Here is an 18,710-nt window from a genome sequence, read left to right as displayed (position 1 = left end):
AGGGCGGGGCAGGTGGGCACAGACAAGTGTGCCAAACCCCTGGCACACTTCTGCGCTGTGAAAACTTCTGTTTTCTGCGTTTTTAAAAAAATTGTATTTAAAAAGCTAGAAATGTAGACAGCAACTTGTGAGTAACATGGATGGAGCTTAGTCCAGAATCCAAACCCTAGGTTTAAAAACATCCTGGGTCCCCCAGCCCACAGGTCATTGCTGAGTGTGAGGAGTCACAGTAAGGGGGGCTGGGGTGCCCACTGGGGTCTTTGCCTCTCCCCAGGCAGTGGCCTGACTCTAGGGGTGCCCCTATGATCCCCTCCTAGAAGCCCAATGGGAGGCGGAGCACTGCCTCCCAGGGCCTTTGGGGGCCTCTCCCAAGCAGCAAGGCTTCTCCAAGAAGGCGCCCCCAGGCTCGGCAAGTAAAGCTCAGTCTTACTGTGGCCTACAAGGCCCCGTGTGGTCCGGCCCCACTATGCCAGACCTTGTTTTCTCTCCCTCTGCCCTCACCCGCTCGGATCCCAGCGCACAGGGCTTGCCATTCTCCAGTGCTTCCCCCCAGCCAGAGCCCTCCGCTTCCCCAGAAACCCCCAGGGCTCACTCCTTCATGTCCCTCGAGCCTCTACTCCAGCTGCATCTTGTGAAACAACCTTCTCTCTGACACCCTGTACGAAACAGCAAACCACCACCCTACCCCCACTGCTGGCATTCCCTCTTCCTCCTTTGTTGTTTTTCACAACAATCACAAACATACTGTCTGCATGAGTGGATGATTAAGTACAACGCATCGCCTAATACACACCGGTAAGTAGAGCAATGCTGAGATACAAAGATAGACAGGACACCATGTTCCCCTGGTGGAACTTGGCACCTGGCTGGGCAGATAAACTTGATGTTCTGTCTGTGGGGAGTGGCGTGTATACATATGATAACATATGATGCTCTTGGAGTGTTTGCCATATGCTGGGCATTGTATAGGCCTGTGTTATGTCATTTAATATAGCCCCATGAAGTGGAAACCATGTCCTCGATTCCAGAGGAGAAAACGGGCCCAGAGGGGCAAAGTGATTTGCCCAAGGTCACCCAGCTACTCAGCCACTGAACTGAGATTGTGACACCATTGCTTGCTCTCTAGCCCCCAAGTCCCTCCTCCTCCCACTTTCCCAGGGGATCCCAGAGGTGGAGAAGGAAAAAGAGGAGAGGAAGGGAGAGGTTTTTGCCCTGCAGGAGAGAAGCAGAGTGGGACTGAGCCGGCAGGGGGCTCTGAGTGTCTGGGTACCTCGCCAGCCACTGCCGGCCTCTCTCCACCCCCTTTACTCATGTGGCCTCTACAGCCCTGGGGGTTGATGGGGCTCCCTCCCCTGGCACCAGCCTTCTCTGCCACACCCCTACCCTTGCCTGGGGCCTGGCTACACAGGGATCCCTTTCTGGCCCAGTGAGGCATGTAACCCCGGGCTGACAGGCGTCCGGATGCCAGGGCAGCTTGGCTGGCCAAGGGTGAGGTCACGGGCTGAGCACTTGGTGCCTGGCCCCTCCTCCCTCCCATCAGAGTCTCTCTCCTCACCCTGTGGGCTGCAAAATGCCCCCCTGCGACCTCTCTCCTGCATCACAACCGGATCTGGCCTTCCCTGGCAAGGCCTGGTGTATTAGTTTACTGTGGCTGCTGTAACAAATTACCACGAATTTAGCTTCTAATAAGAAGGCAATGGCACCCCACTCCAGTACTCTTGCCTAGAAAATCTCATGGACGGAGAAGCCTGGTAGGCTGCAGTCCATGGGGTTGCTAAGAGTCAACACAACTGAGTGACTTCACTTTCACTTTTCACTTTCATGCATTGGAGAGGGAAATGGCAGCCCACTCCAGTGTTCTTGCCTGGAGAATCCCGGGGACGAGGGAGCCTGGTGGGCTGCCGTCTCTGGGGTTGCATGGAGTCGGACACGACTGAAGCGACTTAGCAGCAGCAGCAGCTTCTAATAAAACAACACAAATGTTCTATCTTATGGTTCTGGAAGTCTGAAGTTGAAAATGGATCCTCCATGCTGTGTTCCTTCTGGTTTTTTTTTTTCTTTTCTTTTTTTTTTTTTTGGCTATGCTTCATGGCATGTGAGATCCCAGTTCCCTGACTGGGGATCAAACCTGCATCCCCTGCACTGGAAGCAGGGAGTCTTAGCCACTGAGCCACCAGGGAAGTCCCTGCCTCTGTTCCTTCTGGAGGCCCTAGAAGAGAGAAAATTCCCTTGCTTTTTCTGGCTTCTAGAGACCACCTGAGTTCTTCAGCTCTGGGCCCCTTCCTGCATCTTTAAAGCCAGCAGTGCGTCATCTTCAAACCTCACTGCCTTTCTGACCTCAGTTCCCATGGTCACATCTGCTCCGACTGACGCTACTGCCTCCCTAGAAAGTGGAAAGTGTCTGACTCTTTGCGACCCCATGGACTGTGTAGCCCACCAGGCTCCTTCGTCCATGGAATTTTCCAGGCAAGAATACTGGAGTGGGTTGCCATTTCCTTCTCCAAGGGATCTTTCCAACCTAGGGATCGAACCCCAGTCCTCCACATTGCAGGCAAACGCTTTACCATCTGAGCCACCAGGGAAGCCTCCTAGAGGACTCTTGGAATCATTGTTCCATCCAGATAATCCATAATAACGGCTTGTTTTGAAACCCTTGATGTGGTCTCATCTGCAGAGTCCCTTTGGCCGTGCGAGAGTCACTAGAGTGACTAGGACATGGGCATTTTTGGAGGGCCATCATTCAGCTTACCACACCCAGCAGGATGCTCACCTCCTCTATGTTTATGGCCCTTTTACCTGAACCTTGCTCTCTGCTAAATACCACGGACAAGGGACTTCCCTGATGGTCCAGTGGCTAACACTCCCCGCTCCCAATACAGGAGGCCCTGGGTTCAATCCCTGGTCGGGGAACTAGATCCCAAATAAGAGTTCACATGTTACAACTTGAAGCTCCTGTGTGCCTTGGCGAAGATGGAAGACCCTGCGTGCTACAACTAAGACCCAGCGCAGCCAAAGAAATACATATTGAAATACAGTAGACACTGTGTACCACACCATTCCTAAGAGATGGTTTCAGATCCCCACTGTATGACAGAGAGCTTGCTGACTCTAGAGCCTGTGGGCTCGCTGTGCTCCCAAGGCTGCTTCCCCAGATTGGAAATGAACCCCTCCCTCCTGGGAATTCCCACCGGCCCCTGTGCTTTAGCTCTGAGCCCCTTGGGTTTGCATCTTGGTCTGGCTCACAGGCTGCCCTGAAGCAGGGGGTTGTGTCTTAACTCCTGGGGTCCTGGCATGGGGCATGGAGGAGCAGGCACATGGGCAAAGTCAGGATGGTAAGAAGAGAGAGGATTTTGTGGGCTGGGTTTTGTGGGCTCTGGCAGCCCCCCTGCCATGCATGTAAGGTTGTGCGTCTATTTTTCTGGGCTGAGGGAGCACCAGATTCTCAGAAGGGGATTGACCTCTGAGGATCAACAAACCCTGCTCTGGCTGGTCCTCACCGGCCTTTTCTGGGCCCCCTTCTCTGAACCAGCCTTCTGCAAAGATTCACCCAGCCCCAGGGGCCGAGGCCAAGGAGGCTGTGAGGAGCTGCTGGGATGAGGGTTGGTTCATAGTGCACTCTTCCTGCACTCAGTCCACGATTCAGTACTTCCTGCACTTCCACAGTACGGGGCTTCCCTGGTGGCTCAGACAGTAAAGAATCCGCCTGCAATGCAGGAGACACAGGTTTGATCCCTGGGTTGGGAAGATCCCCTGGAGAAGGGCGTGGCTACTCACTCCAGTATTCTTGCCTGGAAGATTCCATGGACAGAGAAGCCTGGTGGGCTACAGACCATGGGGTCTCAAGGAGTCGGACTCAATTGTGCAACTAACACTTTCACTTTCACACAGGATGCCACTCTCTGCCCTCCTCCCATGTCACCCCCACCTCTCCCCCACTCTCCGTATCTCAGTGTCCACTCTGACTTCCCTTATCACCTCCCAAGCCCCTGCCTGCCCCAAGGCTCCTGGCGGTCTCCACCCTTCAAGTTTTTCCTGTCCTTACCCTGCAGACATGACTTCACCCTCCTATCAGCATCGACCCAGCCCAAAGGGAAAAGTGAGCATTCCTCACAGCTCTGCCCGAGCCAGGACTAGAACACTGCCCTCCCAGTTTGCAAGTGAGGCTTCTTCAGACACATTATTAGTTGTTATTATTATTATCACTGTTACTGTTAATGATAGAGTTTGATGAATTGCTTATTTCACATGGTGAAACAAGATGCTTGTTATAAGCAATCTGCTCCAACTGCCTGAGGCAACAGTATTTCTGATTTACCCCTCACCCTTGTTTTTATTCCTAGAAAAGTTTTGCAAGAAACTCCACCAGCCCCCCTCCCACAGGCAACCTGATCAGAGGTTACACCTGTGCTGGGAGTAGGGCCCAGAGCATAGAAACAAATAGACCACAGGCCACTTGTACCCACAGCCTGTGTTTCAGGGCGAGGGGACCCCAGGGCATTCAACGGGCAGCCCCAAGCCTGGAGCCTGTCCGCTCCTTCCTTCCTTACCCAGCCCAGGTGCTGTGGCAGGTAAGGTAGAAGTGAGTCCCCAGTGTCAACTTTGCCATTTACATAATGAAGGCATCAGGTCTCAGAAAAGGAGGAGATCTGAGATGAGGACAGGAGATTGCTGTGAGGTTCCTCAGCCGGCTGCAGGAGGAGCTGGCCCTGGGTTGGGGCTGCTGGCTTCTCCTCTGGCAATAAAGGTTGAGCAGGGGGCCTCCCCCCATCCATGTCCTGACCAAACCTCACATGGATGCTGCTGTGGTGGCTGTGGTCATTCCCCCCTCGGCCCCATGGGCCCCTCAGCTGCTTCTCTGTTCCTCCCAGCACCTGAGGGCTGGGGGCATCGCCAGGAGGTTGGAAAGGTGGCAGGTCTCCACTTCCCTGCTGCGGAAAATGACTCGGTTTTCCTGGCCCTTGTGGGAAGGCTTCCTGCTGTCAAAAACCAAAGCCCAGCTGCAGTTTGCCCCAACCCCTGTTTGTGTGGGAGAAAGGGCTGAGCCCCAGTTTTGGCTCTCAATCTTTTTCCCCCACTGCCCTCTGATCCTGATCCTGGGTGGTCCCAGGGTCTGGGTAGGATGGGAGGGGCAGAGTAGGGACCTCAGCTCTAAGCAAGGCGTGTGCTTTTACACTGGGATGCTAGAACAAGGACACTTTTCCCTGGGGCCCACTCTGCCCTATAAAACTTAAACAGATCAACCTCACAGATGGTATCACTGCTCCTACCAGCCGCAACCTCTTTAATTCTACCTGCTGGGGAGAGTGCACCTTGCCGTCCCTTCCTGGGTAGGAATCCTCCTCTCCCAGCCACTTCTGTCTCTTCTGTCACTTCTGTCTCTTACTCGTCCCTACCTGCTCCTGGTACCCTATCCCCCTCCAGTCTCTTCTGTATGCTCCCCCTAAACTTCAATCCCTCCACTCACCGCAGAGGCTTTATTTGTCACCCCTGGAATCATAACACCATGGTAATATGGCAGCAAACAGCTCCATAGTATTTTGTGTGCTATTTCTATGTATCCAAAGCATTTTGGGGACTTCCCTGGTGGCTCAGTGGCTGAGACTCTGCCCTCCCAATCCAGGAGGCCTGGGTTCGAACCCTGGTCAGGGAACTAGGTTCCGCATGTTGCAACTAAAGACTCAGGGCAGCTATATATATATACACATATATATATATATATGTGTATATATATATACATTTCATGTATACAGACTCATCTAGTGGCCCCAGTTACTAGTTACTCTATGGAGGAAGAGTTGTTGTTATCCCCATTTGGCAAATGAGGAGTCTGAATCACTGGAAAACAGTAAGGTTGAGTTAAGTCTAAGGACTGCAGAAATCAAGGAGCTAGAGAGCCCCAAAGCAGACATTTGGCAACAGCTGTCCTTGTCAAAAGATGAAAGCACTCTTTTTCTTTTTAAAAAAATTGCACAGTAATGTGTGCAGCAGACCTCCCTGACCCTTGTCCCAGTCACTCCTAATCCCCAAGAGCTAAAGACACAAAGAGATGAAATGCAGGGACTCGCTGGGGAGGCTCCCTGCCAACCTGCCCCAGCTCCTCCACCCTGGGGGCCAGCTTGGTTCCTGGAGCCTCCTTCCTCTTACCACGCTGCTTCTCATTTGCCCCTATTTGTCTTCATCTCTCTTGGAGAAAGCAGGCAATCAGCCACAGGCACTGGCCTTCTGGGTGCTGGGGAGGTGTTCTGACCTCCTGAGCAGAGGAGCTCCCACCCCAGGCGTGAAATCTGACTCTTCTCAATGGTTTCTGCTGTGGCCCCTCCACCCTTCTGCCTCTGAGGGTCAAACCAAACTCCACTCCCAGGTGGTGGGCTCATGGCTGCCAGGGGCATCCCTGGAATGTGACCTCATCCTCTGTTCACAGAGAAGGGGTAGGAAATCTCAGAGCAAGGTTCAGAGGGAGCGTTAGAGAACAGCCAGGCTCAGGAAGGCTGGACAGGGCAGTGTCTGAGGGAAGATGTTAGCCAGGCCGCTGGGAGGAGCCGAGAGGGGGCCTAGTGTAGGACTTAGGGAGAGTGCAGGATTCTTGGGTTATGGAGGTGTGGAACGTGTTGAAGCACTCTCCTGGGTGATGCATGTGGTACTGAATGTAAAAAGCTCTGTTTTTCTGGTTAAAAAATAATGTTTGGACAAATCACTGAGTTTTCACTGAGGGAAAGTATTTTCAAAAGATGTATCTGATAAAGGACTATCATCCGAAATATACAAAGAATTCTTAAAACTCAACAAGCAAAGGAAATAGCTCAATTTTTAAACGAGCAAAAGAGTTGAAAGACATCTCACTGAAGAAGATGGTAAATAAACAAAGGAAAAGGTGCTCAACATCCTATGTTATCAGGGAATTCCAAACTAAAAAAGCAGTGTGATTCTGTTAGACATTCATTACAAGGGTTAAAATCTGAAACACTGACATCGCCAAATGCTACTGAGCATGTGGAGAAACAGGAACTCTGATTCAATGCTGGTGGGAATGCAAGTGGGGAGACTGGTTGTTTCAAAACACTTTCTTCCCATATGATCTAACAATTGTGTTCCTTGATATTTACCCAAATGAATTGAAAACATATGCCCATACAAAAACCTGCCTATGAATGTTGTGGCAGTTCTATCATAACTGCCAAAACTTGGGAGGTAACCGAGATGTTCTTTAGTAAGTGGATGGATGACTAAATGTGATAATGTGAGAATGGATAACTAAACTGTGGTTCATCCAGACAATGGGATATCCTTCAGCACTAGGAAGAAAAGAGCTATTGAGGAGGAAACTTAGACACATATTTCTCAATGAAGGAAACCAGCTTGAAAAGGCTTCATACTATATGATTTCAACCAAATGACATTTTTGAAAAGGCAAGACATATTTTGGCCACCTGATGCGAAGAGCTGACTCATTGGAAAAGACCCTGATGCTGGGAAAGATTGAAGGTGGGAGGAGAAGGGGACGACAGAGGATGAGATGGTTGGATGGTGTCACTGACTCAATGGACATGAGTTTGAGTAAACTCCAGAAGTTGGTGACAGACAGGGAGGCCTGGCATGCTGCAGTCCGTGGGGTCACAAAGAGTCGGACACGACTGAGGGACTGAACTGAACTGAATGGAAACACTGAAAGGATCAGTCGTTGCCGGGAGCTGGGGAACAGGAAGCAGTAATCTAGGTGAGACAGTGATGGTGATGGAGGGTGATAAGGGGTGACTGAGAAGGCTTTTAGAGATAAAGCTGCCTGGGTTTGCTGGTGAATTAGATGCAAGGGTGAGAGCAAGCGAGGAGTCAGGAAAAACAGTTAGATTTTTGGTTAGTCAACTGAGGAGGGGAAAGTAGTAACATTACATAAAATAGGGAAGAATGAGGGAGACTGAAGGGAAAGTTCTCTCGGTGGAGAGGTTGGCTGGTGTTTTGTGGGAAATGACCAGGGGAAAGAGCTATGTTTTGGACATGACAAGAAGCATTTCTTAGTTGAGCAGAGATGTCAGGTAGGAGGTTAGACAATAGGAATCTGGAGCCCAGAAGTCAGAGTTGGTATTTAAAGCCAAGTTACCAGATGAGATTGCCTAAGCAAGACTATATACCATATGTGGAGGGGGCTGAGCAGCAGAGGAGGGGAGCCGGGCAGGCACTGCGTCTCCAGAGCCAAGAAGAGTAAGTGACAGAGGAAAAGGTGATGGAAGGTGTCTACTGTTTCAGGGAAGTCAAGAAAGAAGATTCAGGTCCACTGCACTTGGTCTTGACAGGAGCTGATTCAGGATTGCAATGGGATGGAGGCCATGCTGGAGCAGGAGGTAAGGAAGTAGAGATGATGGGGCAGACAGCTGGAGAAGTTCTGCCGTGAGGAGCAAAGCAGTAGGCCAGTTGCTTGGCTAGTGCTTCTTACCACTGCTTTCCCCTACCTGTTGATTCTTGTGCTCTGTTACGCTACATTACAAAAAAAAATCATTGTGTATTGCTTATATGTGGAATCTTAAAAAGTTCAACAGGGATCTCCCTAGTGGTCCAGCGATTAAGTGGGTTTGATACCTAGTGAGGGAGTTAAGAGATCAAATTGCCAACATCTGCTGGATCATGGAAAAAGGAAAGGAGTTCCAGAAAAACATCTATGTCTGCTTTATTGACTATGCCAAAGCCTTTGACTGTGTGGATCACAAGGAACTGTAGAAAATTCTGAAAGACATGGGAATACCAGACCACCTGACCTGCCTCTTGAGAAACCTATATGCAGGTCAGGAAGCAACAGTTAGAACTGGACATGGAACAACAGACTGGTTCCAAATAGGAAAAGGAGTACGTCAAGGCTGTATATTGTCACCCTGCTTATTTAACTTCTATGCAGAGTACATCATGAGAAACGCTGGACTGGAAGAAGCACAAGCTAGAATCAAGATTGCCAGGGGAAATATCGATAACCTCAGATATGTAGATAACATCACCCTTATGGCAGAAAGTGAAGAGGAGCTAAAAAGCCTCTTCATGAAAGTGAAAGAGGAGAACAGAAAAGTTGGCTTAAAGCTCAACATTCAGAAAACGAAGATCATGGCATCTGGTCCCATCACTTCATGGGAAATAGATGGGAAACAGTGGAAATAATGTCAGACTTTATTTTTGGGGGCTCCAAAATCACTGCAGATGGTGATTGCAGCCATGAAATTAAAAGACAGTTACTCCTTGGAAGAAAAGTTATGACCAACCTAGATGGCATATTCAAAAGCAGATATGTTACTTTGCCAACAAAGGTCCATCTAGTCAAGGCTATGGTTTTCCCAGTGGTCATGTATGGATGTGAGAGTTGGACTGTGAAGAAAGCTGAGCGCTGAAGAATTGATGCTTTTGAACTGTGGTGTTGGAGAAGACTCTTGAGAGTCCCTTGGACTGCAAGGAGATCCAACCAGTCCATTCTGAAGGAGAGCAGCCCTGGGATTTCTTTGGAGGGATTGATGCTGAAGCTGAAACTCCAGTACTTTGGCCACCTCATGCGAAGAGTTGACTCATTGGAAAAGACTCTGATTCTGGGAGGGCTTGGGGGCAGGAGGAGAAGGGGACGACCGAGGATGAGATGGCTGGATGGCATCACGGACTCTATGGACGTGAGTCTGAGTGAACTCCAGGAGTTGGTGATGGACAGGGAGGCCTGATGTGCTGCGATTCATGGGGTCGCAAACAGTTGGACATGACTGAGCGACTGAATTGAACTGAGGGAGTTAAGATCCCACCTGCTTTTCAGCTGAAAAGCCAAAACATAAAATAGAAATACTATTGTAACAAATTCAATAAAGACTTTAAAAATGGCCCATATAAAATGTTCTTTAAAAAAATAAATAAAAATTAAAAGTACAACAAACCAGTGAATATAACATAAAAAAGTAGACTTTCAGATATGGAGAACAAACTAGTGGTTATCAGCTGGGGTGCAATATAGCGGTGGGGGAGTGGGAGGTTCAAAGTACTGGATATAAGATACTGGCGCACAGATGTAGTGTACAACATGGGAAATACAGCCATTATTTTGTAATAACTGTAAATGGAAAGCAACCTTTAAAGTTATATAAAATTAAATCATTGTAGCTTTGTAATATAGTTGAATATTTATGTAAATGGATATATACCACCCGAGGAGCAAGTTTTTGCCATATATCCCATTTGTCACTCTTCTATCCCCAAAAGTGCTCAAGTATTTTTGCCTGTTATTCTTACAGCTGAGCTATAGAATAACTATTTCAAAATTTTAAAAAATCTCATTGATATTTTAATTGGAATAGTACTCAACATATAAGTCAAGTTGGAAAGAATGAATGATTTTATAAAATAATGAGAAGTTCTACCCAGAAACGAGATTTGTTTCTCCATTGGTCAAGGCCTTTTTCAGGTTTTTCAGTTTTATTGAGGTACAGATTGACACACAAGGTTGTGAGATAGGTGAGCGTGTCGTGTGACGGTCTGGCACGTGCACACATTGCGGGATTCTCACAGCCTCTTATAGCTCTCATACCGTTCTATAGGTTTCTTCACCCAGGTTTCTTTCATTTCCTGTTAAGTTTCCTTCTTTCCTTAATGCATTTTGCCTATATCAAATGGGATATTTCTCCCAAATCTTGTATAGAAAAGCTATTGATGGAGATATTTAGCTTTAACCTGCTGCTGCTGCTAAGTCGCTTCAGTCGTGTCCCACTCTGTTCAACCCCATAGACGGCAGCCCACCAGGCTCCCCCGTCCCTGGGCTTCTCCAGGCAAGAACACTGGAGTGGGTTGCCATTTCCTTCTCCAATGCATGAAAGTAAAAAGTGAAAGTGAAGCCGCTCAGTCGTGTCTGACTCTTAGTGACTCCGTGGACTGCAGCCCACCAGGCTCCTCCATCCATGGGATTTTCCAGGCAAGAGTACTAGAGTGGGGTGCCATTGCCTTCTCTATTTAGCTTTAACCTAATCACAGTTTTTTCTAATGGGTTTCCAAGTGTTTCACAGTGTAATGCTATTTTGGCTTCTCATTTACTCTTTTCCAATATTTCATACTTACGTTTCTTCTTCCTCCTTCTATTCCTCTTCACCTTCCTCCTCCTTTTTCTTCTCACACTTTTACATCTCAATTCGGCTACAAATTGCAAAACAAAGTTGTGTGGGAGAAAGCATTGATAGAAGAATCTCTGCTTCTAATTTTAATGAGAATGTCTCTTGTGCTTGACAGTTCAGTATGGGGTTAGCTGTTCTTTTGAAATATAATTTTTATCAGTAAAGGTGATATCCTTCCATTATTCTTTTTTGAATATCTTTTGAACATCTAGTAAAATGAGAAAATGTATTTTTTTATAGTAGGCCTGTTGATATATTATTTAGTGCATTTAAAATTTTATTGAAAAAGGTATTTGTATCATACATTCAAAAGAGTTTATAAAATTATATGTAAAAAGTAAAGTATATATGATATTATAAAAATATACTAAAATGGACACTCATGTATCTACCACATAAGATGAGAAATAGAACATGACCAGCATCTCATCTTTTATTTTGTTTTTTTTTGCCACACAGTGAGACATGTGGAATCTTAGTTCCCTGACCAGGGATCAAACCCACACCCCCTGCAATGGAAGTGTGGAATCTTAACCATTGGACCACCAAGGAAGTCCCTCCTTTCCTTTGGGAGGAAGGGAGCATCTTAGAAGTCCCCTGAGTTCCCTTCATTCAGTCTTAACCAGTCCCCGGTTATGTCCTCCCCTCCCCTAGGAAATGAGTCTCTTGATGTTTAGGCTAATCTCTTCCTTGCTTTTGTTTATAGTTTCATTGCATCTGCGTTTTTTCCTAAACAGGGCTGAGAAGGAAACATAATCCTAACTGTGAAACGAAAGGCCACTCTTGCACTCTTCCAGGATGAGAGATGCTGAACAGAGCTTCTGGGTTTTGGTGTGACTTTGACGTCCCTGAGAGTTTACAAGACCCTTTGCTGGGAATAACTGTGGAGCACATCTCGAGGGAGTCCTGAAAAACACAGAGCTCACTGCGGTGAGAGCTGTAGCTGTGAACTAGACCTCGGACATCTGGATGGAATATGCTCAGGGCAGTAGGTTGCGCTGTGCTCTCTGCTTCTTCTCCTTTTAAACACTTTTTATTTTATATTGGAGTATATCTGATCCACAATGTCACGATAGATTCAGGTACACAGCAGAGCAACTCAGCCATGCATATATGTGTATCCATTCTTCCCCCAGCTCCCTCCCATCCAGGCTGCCACACAATAGAGTGTGCTCTCTGCTTCGGAGCTCACTCCCATCTTCTCTCAGGAGCAGGCCACAGTGGAACCCTTCCTCAGCAGGTGTGGAAGGGTGAACAGCAGCCTCACTGTACTCAGTCAAGACAAGGCAAGTACTGCAAACACCGACCGGGGCAGGCTCACCCAGATATTCTGAGCTGAGAGTCTAAAGATGGTGCAAGGATCGTGGTGACAACTGTCAAAGCGTCCGTCTCTTGAGTCAGTCACGCTGCTCCGATCTGAACCCATGTCCCTTTACATGAGACACACGGCTGATGCCCTGGAATCCCCCTTCACTATCTTTCCAGGAGATCCTTTTGCCTCTCTCCTGTGACGGATTTCCTATGCTTTCCAGAAAACCTGCATGAAAGATAAACTTTTTGAAATCTTGCGTTTCTGAAAAATCTATATATTCTTTTTACTTGATAGATAACTTGAATGAATCCAAATCCAAAGCCTTTCTTATATGTAATCCTTTGTATGTTACTTTTTTTTTTTTTCTTTTTGAAAGTTTCTTGACTCTTCTCTTTAATGGCCTGGGTATGGGTGTATTTTCATCCAACCAACCCTTATAATCCAGTAACGCATATCCTTCTGTTCTGGAAAATTTCCTCCAATTAGTTCATTGGTGATTTCCTCCCTTTCAGTTTTCTCCTTTTAGAATTTATATTATTTCTATTTAGATTATTTCTATTATCCTGAAAGTGTCCTTTAAAATTCTTATCAACAAGAACGTACTTTATAGCACAGAGAACTCTACTCAACCCTCTGTAATGGCATATTTGGGAAAATAATCTTAAAAAGAATAGACATATGTATATGTATAACTGATTCACTTTGCTGTACACCTGAAACTACAATAACACATTGTAAATCAACTATATTCCAATTTTTAAAATGCTCTCATCTTTCCCCTCCCGCATTCCCACATTTTCTATCTCTTTGTACGTTTGTTTTACTTTCCAGGGAGATTCAATCAGCTTTACCTGCCTGTCTTTCTGTTGATTTTTTTGTTTCTGCTGTCAGAATTTTATTTCTCAAGACATAATTGTTGCTTTTGCTATTCTCTGGCTGTTTCTTTGTATAGCACCTTGTTCTTGTTTCATGGATGCAGATCTTATCCCTCTAAGGATACTGTGGTCTTTTTGACCCTCTCTTCTCTCTGGGTAGTCTGTTTCCTCGAAGTTACTTTTTTTCTGATTGTTTTGTTACTCTCTTCTGCCTTTGAAAATTCCCTAAATGTCTGGCAATCTTTGGCTATGATTAAGATTGTGGGGATGGGAGGGCGGCTAGTCAGAAACTCTGAGCTCAGAAAGAGGCTGGGTTTGCCACTGCAGCTTGGGCTAGCTGGGCTGTTTCTCATGTCAGTAACTTTAGGTCTTTCCTCCTGGACTGGTGAAATGCCCCAGAGTAGTGTCATCTCCTGTCTAGGTCCTACTCCTAGCACTTGGGGAGCCTGATGGTGATAGAAAGCTCAGCATCTCTGCATTTCACCATTCCGTCTGGCAAGGTCAACTGATCCTTTGGATTTCAGTATTTTTCAGTGTGGTATCTCCATTGACAACTGTGCTCCAACCCAGATACCTTCTATCTTATCTTCAGAAGAAAACTCCCCAGACTCTCGCTGGGATATGAGAGGAGCTGTTGCCCAGGGGTTTGGAGCTAGGGGAGAGATGGAGGAATCTAACTGCCCATTCTGGTCCTTATCCTAGCAACCTCTTCCACCTTTCACTTCTGGGAATCCATAGGTACCACGGAGTTCTCCATGCCTCTGAGAATCTTGCAATGCAGATCCAGTAGGCTTTCAGCTCCCATCAGCCGTGATAGCTGACATGACTTTTTCCTTGGCGCCGATAAGTCAGTGCTGGTCTGCCATTCTGCTTCAAAAATGTTGTGGCTGTTGTCTTTTTCCATGTTCTCTCTATCCTTGTAGGTTTATCTCTTGATTTAAAAAACCTCTTTATTGAAGTTTTAGTGGGGTTTTGGGAAGGAGTGAAAGTAGATGTACACATTCAATTACCATCTTAACCCAGAACCCTAACTTCCCTTTACAACATGTTTTTAAAAATATAATTCCTGGGAATCACCTTCCTTGGCCATGGAGGGCTGTTATTTTAATGTATTGGGGTATGTTTATTTCTGTCTTTCCATTTAGAAGTCTTTCTGTGAACATGATTAGCAGGAAATGAGCCTTTCTATGAGGAGGATGAAAGGAAAATGTCTCTAGTGGGATAACTTTTATTAAGTATATAAGAGAAGCCCAAAGGCTGGATCTCAGTATGCAGTCTCCAGGCAGCCTCTAAATGACAAGGTGGGGTGAGGGTTTCCCTACTAGAGGAAGGACCCTATAGCGATCCCTGAGGGTGCATCCAGGGAATGCCCTTGGCAATGTTTTGTTTAGAGACTCAGAATAAATCCCAGATTTCATCAGTGATGTGCCCTGGAAGGGTGGGGGGTGTTCAGTCAGTGGCCTGATTTTATCTTACATCAATTGTGGGGATTCTGTAATAAGAAAGTGAGCCCTGGATGCCTTTCTGAAATGCTACCCATTGCCCATTTGGGCCCCAGAATCATTCATTCATTTGTTATTCATTTTGCTAATACACGGTGAGCGTGCCCCTGGGCCAAGTGCTATGCTGGCCATACCTGAGACAGACCTGCCCTAGGTAACTCTTTAAGCACCCACTCCCCAATCTTACCGAGCAGCAAGTTAGAGGGATCAGGGTAACATCCAAGGCTGTAATCTGTTGACACATTTTCTCTCTATGCAGCTTGTGATGAGGACTAAAGTGAGGAGATGCCTAAGCACCCACCATGGTTGGATGTCTGGGTTTTTCCAGGACAGCTTTATATGGTGCAGAGAACCCACTGTGTTTTATGTTTTCCTGATACTTTCAAATAGGAACATTTTGGGGATTTAGAGATTCAAGTCTGCATAAACCAGCCAGTATTACTTAAATCAGTCACTGCAACAGAACCACAGGGTCCCTGAAGTGTCCACAGTAACTGCCCTGCTCATGAATAATTTTCCACACTGGCCTGGGTGCTCTTATATTCCTGGGCTAACACTCTTTGACAGAGAAGGCAATGGCACCCCACTCCAGGACTCTTGCCTGGAAAATCCCATGGACGGAGGAGCCTGGAAGGCTGCAGTCCATGGGGTCGCTGAGAGTTGGACACGACTGAGCGACTTCACTTTCACTTTTCACTTTCATGCATTGGAGAAGTAAATGGCAACCCACTCCAGTGTTCTTGCCTGGAGAATCCCAGGGATGGGGTAGCCTGGTGGGCTGCCGTCTATGGGGTCGCCCAGAGTCGGACACGACTGAAGTGACTCAGCAGTAGCAGCAACACTCTTTGACTTCACTGTTCTCCTCTTGCCCATTATTAGAAACAAGTTGTAAACCACTTCTCACAAGGCTCTTGAAGTGTTTTTTTTTTTTTTTTTGAGAACTCAGTCTTAGCAAAAAGAAATGTTACACACAGATTGAGCCTTGGCTGTTCATCTATGAAATGGAGGTACTTCCAACTATTGAAAGCCATCAGGTGATGGAGAAGACAGCAGAGAGACTGAGTTCAGGTTGCCAAACTGTGCCATCTTGGACAAATTCCTGAGTTATTTTTTCCCCCAAGCCTTAATTTACCTATCTGTGAAATGGGTACACCCACAGAGTTATTGTCAGGGACTAATGAAACAAGGGGTGTGGACATGCTTATTACACTTTCCACTCACGGCTTAATAAACATAGTGGTTCTTCTTGCCCGGGTGCCACCCTGGGCAGGCTGCGGTGTGTGTGCACGTGCGCGTGTGTGCACACGAGTGTGCACGCGGTGCTCTAGCCCGCGGTGTTTCCCGGGGAGGGCATGCGAGTGGATGTGTGTGATGGGCCGCCCTGGGAGCGTGCGGCTGCCGGCACCAGGCTGAGAGCGCGGCACCGGCGCCCGCCTCGGCCGGCGGGCAGCGCTGAGTGAGCGCGCGTGGGGACGCAGGCACAGAGGCGGCGGCGGCTCGGGGCTGCGGTGCGCGCCCGCCTGCCGGCCGGGTTGGGGGCGGACCGCGGGCCGCGGGCCGGGGGAGGAGGAGGGGAGAGGGCGGGCGCGCGGGGCGGGAGCGCAGGAGGCGGGGAGGGCGGGCAGAGCGCGGCTGCCGCGGAGCCCGGCGCGGGCGGCTCTGCCGGGGAGCGAGGCTCGCAGCCAGGAGGCGGCTCGGCGGGTGGGAGCGCGGAGCCCGAGCCGGGCCGGGCCGCCCGCCTGGGGCCAGCGCTGCGGGCCGGGGCCGGGCCGCGCCAGACTGGGGGCCGCGCGTCGGCGAAGCTGCCGCGACCGGGACGAGGCGAGGGGACGTCGGGCGCTGGGAGCACCGGCCAGACTCGGTGGAGCGTCGCCCAGCCGGGCGCCTGGGTCGCCGCGACCGCCCCTTTTCCGGGGACTTGGTCGAGGAGACCCTCCTGCGGGAGAGGAGCAGGTCTGCTGTCTGGGCAGGGGGAGAGGGAGGTGTGTGCGCGCGCGCGTGTATGTGTGTGTGCGTGTGCCTGTCTGTGGGGGTGGGTGTGTAGGAATGTGCATGTGGGGGGGGATGATGGTGTGTGATGTGTATCTGTGTTCTGACTGTGCGAATGTGTGTAGGGGTGTGTGTGCCTCTGTGTATACTGTGTGTCTGTGAGGTAGGGGTGTGTGTGTGTGTGAGACAGAGCAGGCTGGAAGCTCACAGAGCTTGGAACTGAACCCATGTAGGAGGGAGGGGGCTTGACAGGACTGAATGTGTGTGTGTTTGTGTGTGTGTGCACTTAGGCGCAGGGATGTGTGAAGGGTGAGTGGGTGAGTGTGGGTCAGGGTGCTAGGTGTGGCCGTGCGTGTGAGGTAACAGTGGTGGGTACACATGTGTGCCCCCTGGCTTCCCCTCCCCTTCCCCTTCCAGCTTTGTGTGCCTGGGGTGGGTCAGGCGTGTATTGCAGCCAGCCCTCGGTCCATTGCCTGCCTGGCCATCTTTCCCCCAGGAAGCCAGAGATGGCCAGGCCATTCCTCCCACCAGTACTTCTAGGGTTAAGGGATGGATAGCAAGCCAAAACCCAGGCAAGAGGGAAAAGGCTGAAGGGGCAGAGCTTCTGCCAGCCTAGGGCACCCTGCTTCCCTGGCCAGAGCCGCTTTCTCCAACCTCTGCCATCGCTCACCCTGTGCTTTATCCCTCCAGGGCTCCCTGGGTCTAAGTGAGAGTGAGGCTGGAGCAGGGGTGGGAATAGGGGGACACTCATCTGTGAGGGGAGCTTGTTCACAGTTCTGTTACCAGAAGGGTGCCCGCCACGTAGTAGGCCTGAACAGATACTCTAGGGCAAAAGGAGGAAAGAGGGAAGAAAGGAAGGGAGGGGATCAGAGTCTGGGAGTCAAGTCCACACGCTCTGTTATCAGTCAAGGGTAAGGGCAGCTGGATACAGTCAGACCCCAGGCCTCAGACTGAGCAGGCGGGGGTGGGGGGTGGGCACTTGGGGAGAAGGAGCCTTGGCTGGAAGGGAAGGGCAACTGCAGGGGAGAGACTGGTGCTAGGGCCTGAATGTTCAGCAAGAAGCTGGCTACTCTCCTTGGGCAGAAGCCTGTGTGTCTTGCCCCTACCACCTGCTTCTCCTGGATCTGCAGCCTCTCTTGGAGGCATCGGATTCCAACCCGCTAGGGCTCATAGCACTTCTCTCTCCAGGACCTTCGTGCGCAAAGGTGCAGAAGACCCAAGCTCGCGGCCCCACCAGGCCATGGCAGGGTACGGCTATCTGGGGCTGGGGCTGTTCTGCTGGGTCCTGCTTGCTGTTCCTGTGGGCCCCCAGCCTGCCTCCTCTGTCCCAGGGGCCCCTCTCACCACTTTGACCCCCCCGCCCCAGAGTGAGGCCTCTATGCTCTCTCTCAACCTGGGACTTAACTTCAAATTCCACCTTCGGGGACCGGCTGCTGTCTGGGGGAACCCTGTCACGGAGACCCAGGCACTTTCTCCCAGGCCGAGCCGGGAGCCCAAGGAAGAGGCAGCCAATGGGCTGAGGACTGACCCGCTTTGGGAACTGCTGGTGGGCTCTCTCGGAAACTCCCCCCCAGAGTGGGGCTCTGCAGAAGGCAGCTCTACTCCGTGGGCCTCCTCCCCAGCTCTAGAGTCCGCATCCCTCCTCTCGCGGCCCGCTGACAGGCCCACTGCACCCTATCGGCCCGGGATGGGCACTGTGACCTGGGACACTGCTCTGACAGCCACAGTCCCTCCATCCAGTGCTCCCAGGCTCCGCCAGAGTGAGCTGGAGCTGAAGTTTGATGTGGCGCTGAGAGCAGGCGCAGCCCCTACGCTCGGGCATCGAACGCTGCCCCTGCTGCCCAGCCTGCGGGCCAGCCTGGCAGAGATTGCTGGGCGCCTGGGACCCTTTGGTGAGTACCCACCCTCTCCCGAGGAG

General features: G+C 49.6%; 1 protein-coding gene across 4 annotated transcripts in view; it reads left to right on the top strand.

The window, feature by feature from the left end:
• PRRT4 (proline rich transmembrane protein 4) overlaps positions 1-18,710 on the top strand; it is a 31,229-nt gene that overhangs the window by 4,383 nt on the left and 8,136 nt on the right. Inside the window, exons 3-5 of one of the 4 annotated variants that reach the window (XM_060415102.1) lie at positions 11,852-16,756; positions 17,981-18,040; positions 18,415-18,684. In XM_060415102.1, the coding sequence (XP_060271085.1) occupies positions 18,480-18,684 (205 nt within the window). In that variant the 5' untranslated portion in view covers positions 11,852-16,756; positions 17,981-18,040; positions 18,415-18,479. Of the gene's footprint in view, positions 1-8,241; positions 8,337-11,851; positions 16,757-17,980; positions 18,685-18,710 lie in introns of all 4 variants that reach the window. The other 3 variants (XM_060415101.1, XM_060415100.1, XM_042248778.2) reach the window with 3 other exon arrangements.

Source organism: Ovis aries, chromosome 4 (assembly GCF_016772045.2).
Source record: "Ovis aries strain OAR_USU_Benz2616 breed Rambouillet chromosome 4, ARS-UI_Ramb_v3.0, whole genome shotgun sequence".
Classification (NCBI taxonomy): domain Eukaryota; kingdom Metazoa; phylum Chordata; class Mammalia; order Artiodactyla; family Bovidae; genus Ovis; species Ovis aries.
This window is presented reverse-complemented; position numbering and strand designations above follow the sequence as displayed.